General features: G+C 35.5%; 1 protein-coding gene across 1 annotated transcript; it reads left to right on the plus strand.

Moving 5' to 3' along the window:
* The first annotated feature begins 647 nt into the window (after positions 1–647).
* Positions 648–20,107, plus strand: DTHD1 (death domain containing 1). Its single transcript, XM_074904227.1, has 10 exons — positions 648–918; positions 4,578–5,388; positions 5,891–6,221; positions 6,902–7,081; positions 7,941–8,185; positions 10,350–10,514; positions 11,108–11,397; positions 12,659–12,903; positions 19,136–19,193; positions 19,818–20,107. Exons 1-10 carry the CDS (start codon positions 648–650, stop codon positions 20,105–20,107), a joined length of 2,886 nt encoding a protein of 961 aa, XP_074760328.1.
* The last annotated feature ends 136 nt before the right edge of the window (positions 20,108–20,243 follow it).

Below are 20,243 nucleotides of genomic sequence, written 5' to 3' on the forward strand. Positions count from 1 at the left end.
TTCTTCTTATTGTATAAACACACCCCATAAAACATTGCCAAGTTTCTTTAGATGTCTCTTGCTAATAAATATTTTTGCTAATCACAAAATTAGATTTGTGGATTCTTGTATTGCTGAAACCTAGGTATAATTCAAATACATCATCCAGACTGCATAGCAGCTTGGACCTCTCCCACCTACTTTGTCTCTGAACAACAAATGAAATATAGTTGTCAGAAAATGGTGGCAAGCGACCTACACCATTTAAAGTTAGCTTACAATGAAAACATTTCCATGTTGTTGGTGACTATATGGTTACAAACTCAGTGTTGAGCTTGATTTCATAGGTACTGATCATGTACAGCCACTGAAGTGAGAAATTGCATTGAGTGCCTGAAATTTAAGTCACTGCTACATAACTAAGTTACATAACCTCCCTTAAAGGTGCATGGAGTACATTGGCATCTCTTGGTAATCCTTGCCCGTAGTTACAAGAGAGCCACTCCTTTCTGTCACCTAGTAACTTTTTAATTGTCAACATCAACTTGGAGATCCTGAGTTAGAGTTTGATTTGGCAGTGTGTGTAGAATACAGTACTTTTTTAAACATCCTGTAGAAGTGTTTGAGCAGAAAAAAAAATAGCAGTATATTCTGAACATAAAATGGAAATGGCTAAAGGTAAGCTTACACCTGCAAGCAAATCTGGCCAACTCCTGGAAAAAATCTGGCACCTGAACTTGGTAGCAAGAGATGTGCTTCTGAAGAGCGATGTGGAGAATGAAGGTATAGTGGAGTATGTGCTTAGGTTGATCTCTTTAACAAAAGAGCTGAGCAGATCTCTCAGCCTGCAGCTGGAGAACGTTACGGAAAGTATTCAAGATACCTGCCACTTGCTGAGTGCTCTCTACAACAAACACAAGGAATTGACTGCAAGTCCAGGCAAGTATGGAGGGACTTAACTGTAAACAGAATGGACTCGGTATATTGGACGCTAAGTTCTTCCATGTGATGATGATAGGGGATCTTACTTTTCATTTTTTAAGTATTTCAGTACTTGGTCATTCATTAGACCAAATTAATTCATATTTCAACAGTTGTATCACACTGTTTTCGAGTCTACTACATGAGATTCAATATGAGACTCATAATTCTCATTCTCTGAGAAAAAAATAAAGTTAACTAAATAGAATGGTTTCAAAGTTTTATGTGTATTATACTTTGGTGGGTTTATCTTGGCCAGACACCAGATGCCCACCCAGTAACTTACTCCTCCTGCTCAACAGGAAGGGGGAGAAAATAAAATGAAAAATTTCATAGGTTAATCTGAAAACAGAGAAATCACCACTTACCATCACGGACAAAATGGGAAAAAAAAAATTTAATTTATTGACAACTGAAATAATTTGTATAGTGAGAAACAAAGGCAAACCCCCCCCCCAATTCAATCCCCCTACCTCTCCTTTTTTCCAGGCTCACTTTCACTCTTTCATTCCCAACTCCTCTACCTCCTCCCCCTCCCAAGGAGCGCAGAGGGATGGGGAATGGGGGTAACACTCAGTCCATAACAGTTCCTCTCTGCCACTCCTTCCTCCTCAGACCTTTCCATGTTCCATCATCGGTCCTTCCCATGGCCCTCTGTTCCTGTCAGGAAAAGCTGGGCTCACTACAGGCTGCAGTTTCTTCAGGGAATATCTACCTGCCCTGGTGTGGGGTCCTCCACAAGCTGCAGAGCAGGTCTCTGCTCCAGCCTGGTCTCCCACGGGCTGCAAGGGCATCTCTGCTCCATGCCTGAGCACCTCCACCCCCTTTCTCCAGCCTTCCTCGGTGCTCACAGGGCTCTTTCTCACACTTTTTTTTTTCTTCACTCCTCACTGCTCTCTGATGTTCTTGCTCTTTCTTAAGTATCTTTTCACAGAGGCAGCGCCGGCTTCCCTGGCAGGTTCAAACCAGTCCAGCAGTAGGTCTGCTGTGGAACCGGCTGGAACCGGCTGTGTGCTGCACGGGGCAGCCCCCGCCTCTCCTTACAGAGACAGACCCTGCAGCCCCCCCTGCCAGCACCTCACCAAGTAAAGCCAGTATATACAGTCTACAATCCTCTACAAGTAGCATCATAGTTTAAAAATGGCAATAAAAATGAGAAGTATTTCTGCCAACTTAGTGCACAGATAACACGTGGAATTTAATTTCTTGCATTTATAATAACAGGGTGGATATTAATAACGATGTTATTTCTTGTGAGGACAAATACAGATTTCATTACTGAAAAAATGCAGGATTATTTTGTGATGAATGAAACAACTCTCTTTCCTCAAAAACAACAATCTTAATGAATATTAATCAAAGTAGAAAACTATCATTTCTTCATTTAATAATGGTCTAACAACATGATGCATAGAGAGAGGAGAGAGACTCCAGGCAGAAATCTTTAGCTATGCCTGCATTTATGAGTCATTATTCTACAGGTTTATAAAGGGTCCACAATAATAAAAGAACTTTTGCGTTAAAAAAAGGACCTGTTTCCAGCTCTAGAATCAAGCTACCTTTGCCCTGTTGGCCTCATGGCCTATGTAATTATTTTATTTTTCAGATTTTTAAGAGTTCGCTATCATTCTCCTTCCAAAAAGCTGCTTTGCCTCCTCTGACACTTTCCCATAAAACAGTCATCAAAAAAGTTTGAAGACAGTTGCATATAAACTGCCACTGTATTCTAAAGCTGTGTTATCAAACATCAAAAAAGCACAGAAAACAAAGTGTTAGGAAAGCAATGGTGCGGGAAGGGGGTGGGTAACACAAAAGAAGGCTTATTTTGAGGTTAACCTTAGAACAGAATGCAAAAAGTGTCTTTTCATGTGACCATTGAGTAGCGTAAAGTGTCTTTGCTTGGCATTAAGCACTGCAGTATTAGAAAAGTCACATTCCCAGTATAGGAAAATACCATTGTTTTGAATGACCCTATTATCTTCAAATTTGATTTTACATAAGTTGTTTGGGGATTTTTGTTTTATTTAACAAATGAAAAATTCAGGGAGCAAACAAATTAACTTTGTCAGATTTGCCGAAGCTTGAACTTTGCTTTACAGTGAGACTGGGAAGTGGTTTTTTACAACCTCTTATGCAAATGAAGCTATGCTATTTCCCGTGCTTTTTATTTGTTTCTAGCTCTGTTAACCTATTTAGAAGTTCTTCACTATTGTAAAAGTGCCCCTGGAAAAACAGCAGTATCTTAGAACAAACATATTTTTCTTTGAACTGTCACTTGAAAAAAATATATTAAAAATGTGTTGGGTTGTTGTTTTTATTTTTCCCCAAATATAGTCAAAAGCCAATAACAAGTAATTTTGGGAACTGAGAAATTATTGCAAAGGAATAATTTTTAGACTGAGTTCAATAAGAAAAAATGTAATTCTGAACTGTACTCTCTATGTTTAAATTAATCAGATGCAAATAGAGATGAAAGGCCTATCTATATCATATAACATCATACATTGATATGTGATGATATTCTTAATAAAATTATTTTCCAAGTTGAAAACCTTGAGATTTACCTCATATGATGTTATTGAAAAAGTGAATGTAAGCCAGTGGTTTCCCATAAGACTCGGGTCAGCCCTTTCTATTGTCCTTCCCTTGTGCATCTCTGTACATTTTAAGTGTGGAGTACACCGTACTGTGTTTCATTCTATACAATTTTTTTGTTTCTATTGACTTTCACTGTATTTAACCTGCAAAACAAAACTTTCCAGGATCTCATGCAGCAAACAAAAATAAGCAAGAAATTTTCTGAGGTTTGCAATATTCCTAACTGATGAAGACACAGTTCCAGTTATAGAGATTGACAGCATAAGGTGAAGGGAGAGCTTAAAGTAATACATCTGAAATACTTGAAGAAAATATCTGGAGGGATTTCTAAGGTGTAAGATAAGAAAAATGAGGGATCATAAAAGAAATAGGTTAAAGATAAAAGTTTACATGAATGGCACATAGTGATTGTGTGCTTTTTGAGCATCCTTTTTCACCAAGTGTTTTTACTTATATGCAAGAGCAACCTCCACCATTCCTATAACTGGATGCTATAAACTGCTGAACTTCAGTATTGTACATGCTGGTGTTTTTGTGTTATCCTCTATTATCTATTAGCAAAAATTCAAAGCTCCTGAGCATGTTTAATATTGAGCCCATGTATAACAGTTTTGTTAGAGACCATGCATTAGAATCTTGAAGGATTCAATTTTAGGAAATGTTTAATGTTTAGTTTTAAAGCTCTTCCCAAACCGATTTGGCTATTATTTACCAATTCCAGGCTTTAGAGATTGATTCTCAGTAAGAACTGAACTAGTGTCTGATCATTATAAAGGCATTCATTAGAGTTGCCACAGTAGTACTTTGACAAACACACAGTTGTACTTGGACAAATACTTGACTGTATTCAATTCTTCAGAAATTGACTCGAATAGCAATAAAGGTAAAAATATTAAATGGAAGCCAGGAAATATGTATATGTATTCATGTATTGAATGACACTATGGAATTAGGTATATAGGAGTTTTCACATTTTTGGCTAGCTTTCATGCAGTTGATTACCTATTTTTTTGCCTCAGAGTACAATGGAATTATAGATTGCCTGCAGAAAGTGAAGGATGATTTGATAAATACAGTCTCACACCTTCAAGAGGCCGAAAATAAACTTTATGCTGCTAGCTGCAGACAAGACGACTCTCAGATCCAGGATGCTCAAAATACTTCTAGAGAAACAGGTGTGTGTTGTTTTGAAGAAGTAACAGAGTCTGTGGAAGCATCTTCTAGTCCCAGTCAGCAACCCCATAGAACTCTTTCCCTGAACGAGAAAGAAGCTCAGAATGTTAATCAAATCCAGCCAAATGAAACCAAAACTGTGGAAAAAGACATTGTTGCATCATTAGCTGAAAATGTATCTGCTCAAGAACAGGACTTTAGCAGAGAACCTCCAATGAAAAAGAAAGATGGTGAACACATACCACTGATGAACTCTGTTACAGAGAAAAAAGATGGCAATGGAAATTATAAATCTCATGGAGATAGTAGCTCTGTTACTAAAAAGTCTCCAGAACTGGCTTGTCAAGGTGCTCTTACAAGCAGCAGGGAAGGCATTCTATCTGGCACATTGAAAGACATTTATGACAGAACTGCCATGAATCTTTTTGAACAGGAAAAAAAGGCAGTAGGCAAAGAATCTTCAGAAGGGGTGGAAAGTGAAGAACACAGACTGACAGAGCTAATGGAAGACAGTAAAATGGAAACAAATCATGAAAGTTGTAGGAATGACCTAATTACCTTCACATCTTCAGCACAAACATGTGATCCTACTGCTGTGAATCCTTCTATGAATGATTCAGAAGAAGTACAAAAATCTAGGTGCTGGATAAACAAAGGGTAAGCACATACTCTTTAGGAACAGATGTACATAAATACTGCTTATTAGTACATACATAAACACCTGTAGGCCCAGAAACTCAATATGCATATATTGAACAGCTGCTGGTCAGGCACATAATAGCAGTTTACAACTTAAGCATGTGCAATGAAGATCTTCCATTTGGTCTAAAGTAAACTGCAACTTTCCATTTGATTGCCTTTTTTTTTTTTTTTTTAATGCCAGTGAGGGATGAGTCACAGCCAGTAAAGTCAGTAATTCCCAAATTGTTGGAAATCACTAGGAAAGAACTCATATTAGTCAGTTTTATAAAAATTTGTAAGATGTTCTGAAACAATCTAAAAATTTCCATGATTTTCCCATTCATAAACATATATTTTTATTAATGATCTGTTTATGCTACAATGTAGCACATCATTATAATAAAGTATTTGACTAAAAATACAAGACACAACCCCACCCAAAATACAAAGAATACTATTTTATATTCTTTTTCTCCAGATTTCTAGTGGAAGAGAGTGGTAAGAATGAACATGAAGTAACTTGCTTTATTAAAGCCCCTGCAACTGCTCTGGAGAATCTGAAGTGTAAGATAGTCAATGAGACTAGTTCCTTGGTGGTGGATGATTCTGAGGAGCTGGTCAGCAATGTCATCAGTATTGAATGCTCTGATTATGAGAAAACAATCCCTTTCCCTATCAACATTGCAATCCCATTTACTTCATGCTTCAGAGGAAATTATCGGGAGATTATGGTGAAGATGATTGATGTGAACTTTCAACCAAACTACTTAACTCCTATTGCCTTGGAAGGGTATCTAGGAAACCACAAGGTTGGTAACCTCTCATCTAAGCATTGTAAAAAACATAATTTCAGGTTCTCAGTTAAGCATCTGTGGAGTTATACAAGTGAAGTTGTCATTATTAAGCTGTATTGCCCACAGCATTGGGTTAAATTGAACTTTTCTTCCTACTTTCTCAAGAACCAATTCTATTTGAAAACTACTATTTAACAAGGTCCTTTTTTTCACTTGTAATGTTAAGGCAAGTGCTTGATCCCACGATACTAATGCTTGAGTAATGGTTCACGATTTTTGTAAATAAGTCTAATATGTTGAATTATTTGATAAAAATAAAAATTTAAGGGGAAATATTTTGCATTCAGATCACAGAGAAGTAACACAATTCTGTGTGTGTAAGTCCAAACTCTTCCCAAAAGAAACACAGGATAGTTCTTTTTTTTTACATGCAGAAGAATTGCATTGGGTCAATCACCCAGTTTATGAGCTTATTTCATTTCACCCCAATCATACACTGGAATGTTAATGACATCACATGATGACTAGAGATCACCAGATACCTGGGTATCCAAGCAGAAATAATATTGAAGTTATTTTAATTTCATACCTTACTCTCTAAATAATGTTGCCTTCTCAAAATGCTACTCCACTGCAGAACACAGCTTCCTTTCCTTCAGACATACTCTATCTAACCCCACATTCTCTTTATGCAGGAAACCTTTGCAGAAGTGAAAATCTATCAGCTTGGTGTTTTTTCTGTGTTGTCATGCTTAAAGAAAGAAAAATTTACTGTTTCAAAGGTAGGACTCTCACAAAAGCTCAGTGTGGATTCTAGAATCTCTTTCTGTTACCATCCAGAAACATTCAGTTCTCCAGCACCCATGCAGTTAAAGGTGAGCTTGAAATACACAATACTTGTTCCTTAAGTATGTTATCTGATCATATATGCCAATAATTTATATAGGATGCCAATAATGTATAGAGAAACCTGTTCCATTATTAAAAGTCTATGAAAAGTGGTTGCAGCTCCACATCCTGCATACAAAGCAAATGATTTCCTGTCAGCTTAGTTAAAACCATATAACATCGTCAGTAGTCAATGATATCTCTAGCTAAAAAGAAAAACCATCTACCTTTGTTTTATATACTTCGGAAAACATTTTTTTTTTCAATAATGACATAAGCATCAAGTCCAAACTTTGACTGCCTGGTCCAGTTTTTAATTTAATGGAACAATTTTTCTCACCTGACCTTCAATATTTGTACCAGGCAGTGCATCAGAAGCTTTTGTCACCTCTTAGTCTTAGGCTGAGAATAATCTCAAGATCTGCTTCAGTTATAATGTGTTTCTACCATCCCCCATAAAAAACACCGATTTTGAGGTACAGAGAAGCTAAAATTAACAGTGGGAAAAAAAAAAAAAAAAAAAAAGGATTTGAAAAATCTCATAAAATTATCAAAATCCGAAGGAGATCAGGAGTTTCAAAACTTGAACTCAAAGCAGGAACAAAATAAGAAAAATATTTTAGTCAGTAAATGTTCCAGTTTTTGATGACTTTCACACACTTGGCTGTGCACTGTACAAAGTGCCAGTGTGTTGGTAGGGTTGTTCCTGGGTTATAGAGAAGAGCTTAAATCTTCTGTGATAGTCTGATTCAATTCCAAAAGATAAATCAATTTGTAAAAAAACAAGCATGTAAGAGAAGATTTATTAATGTACAAATTAATTGTACAATTGCTTTCCATATTTAGATTCAACCAATTGAACCATCATTGGTTTCGACACTGAAAGCAAGACACGATATGTACCACTCAGTGGTATCTACTAGTGCACTGGTTTATGTCCAGCATCCTTCAGCCCAGTCATTTAACAGCTCAGTCACTATCACTCTACCCTGTCCTCCAAACCCAGAAAAAAAAAGTCAAGGAAATGAGACAGAACGTACAAGAGCCATTAGTGCTACAGTAAAGAGGGCTGCTGCAACATACCATCCTCGGTAAGAACAACTTCACTACAAATTCAGCATTTTCAAACATTAAAATTAATTAATTATAACTGTTGATGATTAATAAATTTTTGTATTAAAAATGTGTAATTCCTTAATACAGTCTACTATACTGAGAAACACTAAAGTAAATCCCCACAATTCTCATGCTATAGCTTCACCAGGAAAAATCATATAGTGTTTGAAACATAATCTTTAAATATGCTGACCACTATAATTCTGTCAGGATGAAAAATGCGTGGGTTTTTTTCAGCAAGAAATGTTCAGCCATTTTTGGCAAAGCCATTGGCGAAATTGAACACTCTATGTTCAGTGGCAAAACACTGAACATAGAGTATAACCGTGTCTCAAAGATGCTGTGATCATTATCAGTAGGTGGTTTGGCTACCCTGGTCTTTGAACCGTCTGATTTCTACTTAAACACATTCCAATGGCTACCTAAGTCAACATTTATGACACAGTGGTTTGGTCAGTTTTGTGGTAACTGCTGCACTAGATGAAGGCCCAGATTTTTCCAAAGCACTCACTATGAAATTTCTGAAACTTAGACCTTTTGGAATGTCTTTAAAGAAACATTAAATCATGGGGACTCTTAAAAAAAACAAAAAAAACAAAACAAACAAAAAAAAAACACAAAAAAAAAACCCAACAAAAAAACCCCCTACATTTCAATTGTTAACTGGCAGTTCAATGAAATTTATCGATCATGCTTATGAGGATATGAATAAAACTTTTTGGTGGGAAAAAAGGCCAAATCTGATCTCATCTACTTTGACAGTCAGCAAAATAAATAGTGTTTTTACCATTTCATGCAGGAAAAAAATCTATCTGGACTTACTGTTTGATTGTTGTCTTTCCAGTTCTGCTACCATGGGCAACTCAAGCTTTAGAAAGGCTTACTGAGATTTCTTAGTAGGGACATTCTTGGGACAAGAGTCAGCTTTGGAATACTTCTATTTTAGGTCATTAAAAGGCTAGCTTATTCCTACTGTGCTAAATATTATCTTCTTCAAAATTAATCTACATGCCAATATTATGATTGTCTTGAAAATAAGCAAGGTACAGCTAGACAAGGCAATGTTCTAGCTTTCCATTTCTGAAAAACTTCTCAGATCATGTTTTAAAGAGCACTACACACACAGTGCTTTCTTAGACTAGACATCCATCTTTATCACAAACTTCAGAATTGGGAAGAGTGCCTATGTCGGTTGACAGGTTATTCAAATTTCATTTCGTGTACCAGAAGCATTTCATTTTGTGGCACTATCCTCATGGCATCTGTCTGTTCTTAATACCAGTCTTAATGGCACTTTAGATTCTTAGTCAAAGCACATTCATGAAAAGACCGTAGTTTGATTGCTTATTTCTATACAAATTTCTTAGAAAATTATACCAATGTTTTCCTGTATTTGCACATAAGATGAGGCTATATCTTAAGAAATGCATAGGCTTTCCTGTCTGGAGCATTTTCTTTTTGCAATTTTACATAGGGTATGCATTAGAGGTGAACAGATTATTCACATCCAGTTTTAAGAAACTGATAATTGTGTGTGTGAGAGGAGAGTTATGGGCTTCTTTAAAAAAAACCTCATGTTCCATTCATTAGAATAAATTAGCCAGAACATATCATGTCACAGTTGCTTGATTCTGAGTGTGATAGCAAAGTAATCACCTGGTTTGAAGAGAAGCTACTTTTATTTTCTCTGTTGAAAGAGATAGTGGAGAGTAGGCATGTCTGATTTTCTAAATTCCTTTGTGGTTATTGAATAATATTTGCTTCTGGAAGAAAAGATTTTTGTGGTTTTCTTTTTTCCATATATCTATTTCTAGAGAATCTCAATCTTGATGAATGACTCAAAACCAATCCATAATAATAACTGTACATTTTATAAAATGGTAGATTAAAATAGATTAATTTAGATAGAAACCTTCTTTCTTTTTTTCCTCTTTCTGGAGAACTGGAAAAAAAACCCTCTAACTATTATATCACTTCTGTACTCTGGAATATAGTTGAAGATGTAGACTTTCAGCAAGGAGGGAAAAACAGATGTTGTTATCAAGAACAGAAGGGAAATCAGAGCTACAAATACAAACTTACTCTTTCTGCAGGATCCATTTTTCATTATATTTTTGCCTATAATTTTTTGATTTCCAGGTCTGTGAGTGCTTCTGTGAGAAGAACTGGCAATAATCTCAGTGATACTTTGAAATTATTAGGTCACAGAAACAACGAAGAGGGGTGGAAGGTGTTTGATGATGTTACTATCCAGAATGCAAGGAATGGTCTTGTATCATTTGAACTAAATGAGCATTTAGAAAGGTAATGTATGATGAATAATTTAATAAAATTTTATTTAGTGTAATATCTATTTCCAAGTATACATATCAATGGAAAATAGTAGAGCTAAGAAATCATCCATTATTAATTAACCTGCCAGCATCTCTTTTTTCCACTTTACCATAAAAGATCATTTAGATTTGCTACTTATAATTACAAAAAATACAAATTTGTTTAAATATTTCTTCATCTATAGGCTGTACACAATGAAGTATACACCAAACTTGAAACAAGAAATACAGATATTAATCTTAATTTGAAAATGTGATTTAACTGTCTAACTACAAAACCATTATCTTTTTAAAAATTTATTATTAGGAAATATTATCTTACTTTCATCTAAAATTTGAATGTATTTGAATTCATAGATAGAATCAATATACTCTACACTACAGAAGCAGGCAATTTCCACACTTTCATGTGTTGAAAACAAGAATGAAAAGGATGGAGCAAAAGGTCAAGAGATCAAGCCTTGTATTATTTTGCATAATAAATTGTTAGCAGTTTATAAATTGATTTAAGATAGAGGTATTTATTTTCTTGCCTTTTTTTTTTTTTTTTTTTTTTTAATACAGATTTGTGGTCATTCGCCTTTCATTCCTCTTGGAAAATACATACCTTATCCTCTTTGCTCAGGCTCTGGAAGAAGCTCTTTGTAGCACAATGGCTAATGTGATACTGTATCGAAAGAGAGAAAACCCATATAAAATAGTAGTTTTGCTATCTGCATCCAAAGAATTGTCCTGCGAACTTCAAAATCTCCATGAGGAGGGCTACTTTGGTCCCCCAGAACCTACACAACAGTTCCCATTAAGAGAAGGAGACCAGATTCATTTTAAATTTAGAGGCAATATTTTTGCTTCAGGTAAGGTAATTAATTCATGCATCTGCATAAACATTATTAATCACTTCAGCTATTCAGAAATACTGTAGATTGTGGTTAGTCACAGAACATTTAGTTATTTTGGTGTTTTTTTTCTTGTGAACTATAAGCTCATGGAACTACATGGGAAACTGCTCCAAATGAAAAATAAAACAGACTAACTGAACAAGATTCTTAACAACCTGCTCTAGGTGACCCTGCTTTGAGCAGCAGGGTTGGACATCTTCAGAGATGTCTTCCAACCTCTGCCATTCTGTGAAACCCGGTCCCTCCAAAACAACTGACATTTTATTTTCTGTTTCAAAAGGACAGGATTCCATCAACGGCTTTTTAATATAAAGAAGATTTGATAGGAATTAAACAGATTCCAAACAAAAAGAAATAGTCTGCTTTTTTATCTGTGTGAATTCACTTAAAGTACACAAGATTAAACACTGAAATGCAAGGCAAAATGTTGCTTTTTGTGAGTTGTACTATAAATTGATGTGATCAGAGCAGGCTGTTACGCCGTTTCCATTAGCAGCCTTGAAAATTCCATGCAGTGGCTGCCACCATTCAGAGATTTACTTAAAGGGAAAAGAGATAAGAAACCTCAGACAGGTTTTCATCCAAAATTACTTATAGTCTCTTCTGTCAGTTTTGGAGACAACATATAAATATATATTTGTCACTCTGAACATTTTGCACATAACTCTCCCATTGAAAACTCCATTTACCCTAATAAAAGGATTATTCTTCAAGAAGATAAGTGTCCAGCCACCAAGGATTGCCTGCTCATATAGGCAAAGTGTAGTATATATAGATGTATCACTTAAAACGGAATTAGGCACCTACCTCTCTGCCTCCATTCATTTTGTTGTTACAGGTGGACAGATATCCATACTGAATAACCAGAAAGCATATAATTCTGATTTCATTCACAGCACCATTTTATTTTTTGTTTCTTTTTGTGTCATGTACTTTATCCTCTTCCATGTTCCTTACTTTTCAACTTGTAGCACAGCCTTCATCACTTATTCTTTATGGCAGCAATTCAGGGGCTAAGACAGCTAACCATGAAGACATTTCAACTACTAAAGCAGACTGGCAAGGAGGGTTTGGATCCCAGATGTTCAATATAAAGTAATAATAATAATAAAGAACAAGCAAATGTTATGTGATTAGCTCTAATTGACTCACCCTAATGAATTAAAACCATCCAAATACAGTGTAAATTTTTTTTTTTTTTTGGTATGGACGGCAGAGAATGGAAAAGATTTTGGAAGAGTCTACAGGCTGATTTTTCATTCACAAAGAAAAGCCAGGCTGGAGCTGCAAATTAAAGAAGTGGATGAATTCGGTAACCACAGTTCACCTCATTACAAAGGAACAGCAGTGTTTTATAAAATTACCAGAGAGATGATAACCAAGAAATGGGAACAACCCTTGCCATGTAGTGAATATCAACGCCAGTCTCCACTGTGTAAATTAGCACTAACTTTACCAAAGGTGGGTTTCTCAACTGATAATGTTAAAGATCTTTCCCTTTTTTCCTTACCATGTATTTATTAGGCAAAAGGTTCTAGACATGATTTTTGCTTTACAGATACACACAGGAGTCACTGATGGAGCAGTTCTGATCCATCAGCAATTTACAAACACCCTCAGAATTTCTCTTAGCAGGTGGGAGGGACCCTCATCCAAGCACAAGCATGGAAAAAAAGTGTTTAGCACAAGTTTTTCATCCATTTGTTTTCCCTAAATGATATGGCACTGAGAAATTATTACTTAAGTTCCAGTTATATACTTGTATCCTGGTCTTGGGAGTGCAGAATTTCAAATTGTAGGAGTATTAAATAGTTCATGTAACCTATCTTTTTCCTATCACCTGATTCTCCTATTAGGCCTGATAAGCCTCTGCAATACAGCCATGTGGGCAATTATCTCCATCTCTGGTGAAAGCTATTGCTACATAAATTAATCTTTAATATTCCTGCAATGAAATCTCACTGCAATCTTTTCAGAGTCTAGGTATCAGTACCCCATATTGTAGAAAATGCTGATGCTAGACTACTGCTGTCAAATTTGCATACATTTTAATATCAAAATATGTACGGTAACACTTGGTCTAAATCTCTGGTGACAAGCAGTAGCATCTCTCTCTTTATGAATTTAATTGACTTCACTCTTCCTTAAGCTATCATCTGCAAATACGTCTTTTATTTCATAAGCTTACCTCTTGATTTCTCTCTCACCTCCATTCTCCCAACTAAAAATTAAGAATAGCTAACTGCAGATTATAAGAGGAGATGTCTTGTAGTGACAAACTCCATATAAAATGTAAATTTTCTTTTGAGAATCACATGCTTTCAAGCATTTTGCTTCTCCATGGGGCTAACATTCCATGTGTGGTATTCACAGAGAGGGAAATACAAACTCTTGAGGTCCAGTGAGATGATTAAAAATAATAATTTTTTAAAATCTGTGACACACCCTAGGCATCATTTAATTTTCTTCTATCCACCTTCCTAGCTTCCATCCCATTGTTCTATGTCATTAAATCTTACTGCATAGTAAGATCTAAAGGACTGAACTGCATTTCTCTTAAGCCACAAAGGTAATTATCTAGTGTCTTAGATTTGGGCTGGCATATATGATCTACTGCTATACGTATTAGTCCTCAACTGTTCTATTCAGACTTTTCAAAACAAACGTTTATGACTACCCCTTTTCTCCTTCTAAATTTAAGTCTGTGTTTCCTCTTCCCCAGTGTGGCTGAGATCTTGACATCTGGTCAGTCTGTGTAAGTGTGTGAGAACATACAATATATGTGGGCACACAGTAGCACCCAAGGCAGCCTACTCATTTAAATGGAAATAAGAGAGGAACTGTATAACATGATCATTGCTGGTAAATTAGAAATTAAGTCAAACCTCAGGAATGGTGATAGCCTTTATGAATATTTTCTCTGACTCTGCTTCCACCTGAATCGTTCAAGCACAGAGAACCCAAGTTTGAGGCACAGAAAGTCTGCTTAGAGATACAGTTACTATATCACTTCAGAAATTCAGTGTTGCAGCATCTTGCAAATAATTTTTCTTTTGCTTCTGGTAAATATATTTCAAGAGGTCCATTTCAAACGAGTCAGAATCTTCACTAAATGCAAATATTAGGAAAAAAACCCCAGTCAAAATGCTTGAAAACATTTGCACATTGGTAACTTTTTCATTACATGATTTGTACTTTCCGTCTTACACAGAATAAAATACCAAGCTATAGAATGAAGAACAGCATCAGAATAACATATTCCCTTATGTTGCAAGTCATCTTAGTACACAAAATGTTATACTTTGCTATGGTTGGTGAACCCTTCTACTTTTTGATATATCTTCCATCCATCCAGTGTAATAATATAAAACTGATAATGCCTAAAGTCAGGGGTTTTTTAGTAAAGAATAATATCTTCTAATAATTTTTTTTGAAGAATTATAAAACATCAGTGAAGCTGATTATTTTACTTCAGTGAATGATAAGTTAACTAAACAAAACATACCTTATTATTGCTATATAAATACATAAGGCAAATGGGAATTTCACCCATGCCACTATCTAGTGGTATGTCGTATTCATTAACACAAAGTTATAATGTTGTTCATTCTTTTGCTCTTCATACCTTCTTCCAGCCAAGTAAATCTTGAATTCCATACTGAAAAAAACTCATAGAAATTTAAAGAACAAAAAAAAGATATATTTTGGCTTGTTTGGTGGCTGAAAGATAGGGAAAAAAAGAGCAGGAAAAAGCAGCATCCACACCATGACTGTACTACGCAGTTCTGGTCACAGAACTCAGAGGATTTGAAAGAAGAGGAAAGAAAGAAGGTGATCCGTAATATGGATGTTGATAGGTAGAGAGACAGTGCGTTGATGACAACACTTCAGGCAGTTTCAACAGAAGTTGAAATATTACATACATTTATGAATATTATGGAGGAACCAAAACCCGAATTATTATATTCCCTTTCACAGGATATAAGAACAATGAATTACTTCAGTGAGTGACAGGTGTGACCAGTAATACAAAAGAACGTACTTTTTACATACAAAAATAATCAAAAGGTGAACTCATTTTCGCAGGATATTTGCAGCAGTTAAAAATGTGTTTGAGCTAAAAAAGGAATTGACTGGAAGAGAGACAGAACCATATATTAAACATAATGATCCAGATGCAATTAAATGCCAGAGCAATGAAAAGGAAATTCTAATTTATTACCTTATCTTATTATGTGTTCTAAAATTATTAACAGTGCTGAAAGCACTGACAGTAAAAATTAAGAACTCTTATCCTGTTTCTACTATCCATGATCTGATCAACATACTTGAATCAGATATATCTTCACATTTAGGTGGGCTTTCTAATGAATAAAAGGAATAAAAGGAAGTCATTAAAATTGGATGAGAAAACACAGTTAAGGAGAAATTTAATGCGCTAATTATAGAAACAACTACACCAGCTATCTGTCAAATGCAACTGCTATTTACCACTTCATTAAAGTACAAGTCTTGTATTAATATTCGTATAATATGAATCAAGACTGACACTGTCCATAATATGTCATATGCTGATGCTATTAATATGTACTGCCAAAGGACCTAGAACTACATTCCTGTGTGTAGACATGCACTCAAGCAATGAGCTTTCAATTTCGCTAGTTTCTATCGCATGTATACTACTACAGTACAGTAAATAAGCTGCCACAAATCTTGCAAGTATATAAAAAAAAAATGCTCAGTGTTCCTATCTGACCTATTGATAATGCTGGGTTGTTTACAGTACTGCTCACACTAACACAGCTGCTTACAGAATTGCAGTTGCCACAGTAAGGCTCTCATGTCTTAGTTGTGAACTAGTTGACTCTAAGCTGTAGTGTTGTTGATAGACTCGTTACTTGATCCCAGAATGCTAGGGGAACCTTTCATGGTTTGGGAATAAAATCCCCAAAAGAGCAGTAAATGCAGGGCAAGAACAGCAAAGACTACATTTCTACTACTTTGTTGTGTTAACAAATATCTTTAATCATGTTAATGGATTAATTTTAATACACATGGGATCACAAACACTCTGTGTTGCCAGTAACAACAGAAACTTTCACAGCAAAATGATTTATTTTTTTTTCAGATGATAAAGTTAGAACCATCCACAATGCCTGGTTTTTGTTGTGACAAAGACAGATGGAATCTTTTTAAGGCAACCATTCTGACTACATTTGCACTCATTTCTGTAAAATTCCCACCTAAATTTCTTTTGAATTGTGGAGAGAAGACAGTAACTATATAGATTATAAGCCCCAATATCCACTCTCTTACAAACAGATTTCCGAGAGCGATCAAAGCCGTGGTTGTTAGTTGGCATGCAAGCATTCACATCAGTGTTTAGTTTACTAAACAAGCTAGACTTGTACAGAAATAAGCTGATCTTCACTAACAATTCCTATTTATGGAACTTTCATTTGCTCAGCATGTGAAACCTGTCATTTTCAACACAGTTAAATACAGTGGGTTAGGTTCTGATGTCAAGTATGTGTGTGCATATCAGTAATTTTTCTACTGATTTCAAAGCAGTTGCATTTATGTGAAACTGGGCTAAAGAGTTTAAAAGGTTAATTTCTCCTTTTCTGTCTGTCCTGTTTGATATGCTGCTAGAGTCTAGTTATGTCTGAGAGGTCCATTTGACAGAGCACTTCAGTTTTGCTGCCTGAAATCAGAACGCTTTGCATAAAGAGATTGTTGTAATGCATACAAGTGTTATCAAATTACTATTCTGCTGAAGTTTTATGTCTAATGACTGTCTAACGGCAAAATAGCATGTGATCCTCTGCTTCAGAAAGGCAGTTGCTTAGCTAATTGAAGGGCCTTCCAGAAAGCTAGAAAACTGCTTTGACCACTAAAAGTATTTTACTTACGCTACCAAGCAGAACAGTGGGACCACATGCCAGTGTAGCTGAACTACGAGTGAATTTAGTGCTTCACCACAGATATTTAATCTTTAAAGGAAGATTTAATGTTTTAGATCTAATGCATTGTATATTATTACACTCTTTCTAGACAATACTCATTTTTGATTCTTATCTTTTTTACTCCTATTTTAACATTAAGCAACAAAAAGTAGTTCAGATTAAAGTCAATGCATGGGTAATTGAGTTCATCTACAATAACTCTGAAAACCTCTTGCAGACCTTTGAGGTCCTAAATTCTCAATAATGAATGAAAATAAGTTTCATTATAAAGGCATAATTAAACTAAGCCAAAGAAAGCTGAGTCTTGGAAGAAAAACAATGCCCCCTTCTGGAAGAGCTTTATATTCCCTTTATTTTGAGAGCTTTTCTTAGCCACGCTATGCTATCTTCACACTGGGGCACGTGCAGTGACAGAATTGCTGTAGAAGCACACAAGATGAGGCGGATTGAGATCTCAGGATGAGTACAGCACAGGATGGGTTTGCAGTGCCAAGCAGTGCATGATGTGTGCAGCCTGTGCACACTGAAAACCCTTGCCAAGATGACTGAGTATAGGCCCGATGAGAAGTTGTTTAATTCACAGGTGAATAGGTAACAGTTATGATTATACCGAATTTTTTTGATGTGTAGCTCAGTACATATGAAACACTCCAAATACTGAACAATATATAAAACCTGTATTATAAAAGTATTTAAGATAAGTTCAGCAAGGCTCTGGCTCAGTATGCCCAGCAGGAAAAGGAGAATAATTTATCTAGTCAGAGTTTCATGCACTTAATTCACACATGGAAAACAGAAGCTCAGTGAATAAACCTGGAGCAAGTCTCACAGAGAAAGCTGTGCATAATCAGCCAGATAATACAACTGAATGTGTGACGAAAGTAACATGGGCACTAAAAGAGGACAATTACACCTTTTAACAAACAAACAAAAAAAAAAGCGCTGAACAAATTAATTTCTTGATACAAATTAGTCTCTTCTTGTGCTCAGTGCTTATGTAAGTAATTTATGTAAGTAATTTCTTATTCTATATGGAGCAGGAATCAACAGTAAAACTCACAAGACTTTCCTCTTTTGTAGTCATAAGGAAAAAGGACAAACTATTCTTTCTCTCCCGTGTTCAGAGGAAGAAAGCGGAGGGATTCTGTATTTTCTAATGGAACTTGTTGTTTGAATTCTGATGATTTTTAGTGATTTATAATTAAAAGTTGAACTTTGTAAAATGACTAACTATAGCTACAAATGTAGTATGATTTCTAGACCTAACAACAGCTACTACATATCTGGAAACTGTTATTTTCCTTGAAACAGTGTGGTATGTACACAATAATAACACAGAAACAGCAAGGCAAAGTTAATGCAGTACACAAAATTAGAATCCATTTCACATACAAAGGTTCCATACAGATTTTCTATACACCCAGTTTCTATACACCAGTCATGACATAATGCTACTGGTGAAACATTTGTAAAATTGCATAAATTATAAAATTTTAATAAGATACAATAAACGTCCATTTGGTATAAACAGACTTAGTTTCATTATTTTAATAGCTGTATACTGACTATACCTGCTGACGGTGTTACCTGGTTTTCAATGACACAAATCCTCTGTGTAGGTAGAGCCAATCTTTAATGCCGATTTACTGCAATCCACTCCCATATCCTACCCCTCATCCCTTATTCATTTTGTAATTTCTCTTTCTTCCATACATTTTCTTTGATAGCATGAAAAGTTGATCAACCGTCCACAAAGCACAAAAAGAACTTCTTCTGATTCATCAGGTAAGAACACATTCATAATCTATTAATATCAATATATATAATAGTTATATTTGCTATTTACTTTTTTTAAATGCAGGATTTGTTTCAGCTGTAACTGACATTTTAAAATGCCATATTCAGGAACCAAAGCAGTTAATTTGTTAAAAGATATTTAAAAAAAAAAAAAAAAAGTGATCTGTTTACCAGGAAATATAAAAGCTCTTGTAAGATAATGTTGTGGTGGGGTGTTTGAACAGCATATAATTTTCTGTATAAGGAGATTCAGTTTGTATTGGAAAACTCCGTTATAACTGATGTATGTTATAGGAAATGCCCAAATCCTTTGATTTTATTGCTAGCTTTCCCCATATAGTTCCAAAAGTTATAGATCATTGCCAAATCTGCTCTTGACTAAATTCACTTCATGTGTTTCACTTCATGTTTCACTAAATTAACTTCACTGCAGTTACCAAAACCTGGATTAGAAATAAGAAATTATGATGTTTCTTTTAAAGTAAAAAACAAACCATATTCAACTGGGGAGTTCACTCACTGAGCCTTCAGCTTCAGAACGTTTTTCAAAAGAAAGAAAGATTTACATAGCAGAAGAATAATGCTCTTGATTTGTTAATTTGTGCCCTTCAGAGGCCCAATGGGACAACTTGCTATACTGGCTGGCAGAAGAGCTTGCAGAAGATAATACATCATTGCTTGCTTTATGCTTACCTGTTCGGCGGAGCATACTTCAGTTTGTTAGGCTGAAGTTCCCTGATAATTTAACACACCAGATCTATGAGCTGCTTTGCTGCTGGAGAAAGACCCTTCCAAGGTCAGCTGATAAACAGCAGCTCCTCTCTCGCTATTTGCAGAAGAGTGGCAGAAGTGATCTTTCAGAAGAACTTCATTCTAAGTGGCAAAATAAAGTGTTTGCTTGACAGAATCGCTGGCAACTAACAGCCCAATTTCTCTTAGTTCCTGTTGCAAGGTGTGAATATTTCCGTGATATCTTTGGATGAAAAAGTGACAGGGATACCGGTCAGGAATCAGACTGCTTATTTATTTGTTACTTTA

The sequence above is a fragment of the Athene noctua genome, chromosome 4 (assembly GCF_965140245.1).
Source record: "Athene noctua chromosome 4, bAthNoc1.hap1.1, whole genome shotgun sequence".
Classification (NCBI taxonomy): domain Eukaryota; kingdom Metazoa; phylum Chordata; class Aves; order Strigiformes; family Strigidae; genus Athene; species Athene noctua.

Coding starts and splice junctions, on each gene's coding strand:
- DTHD1 (XM_074904227.1), top strand. CDS start 648: ATGGCTAAAGGTAAGCTTACACCTGCAAGCAAATCTGGCCAACTCCTG. Junction 919..4,577: donor GGAATTGACTGCAAGTCCAG/GCAAGTATGGAG, acceptor TTTTTGCCTCAG/AGTACAATGGAATTATAGAT. Junction 8,186..10,349: donor GCTGCAACATACCATCCTCG/GTAAGAACAACT, acceptor TTTGATTTCCAG/GTCTGTGAGTGCTTCTGTGA.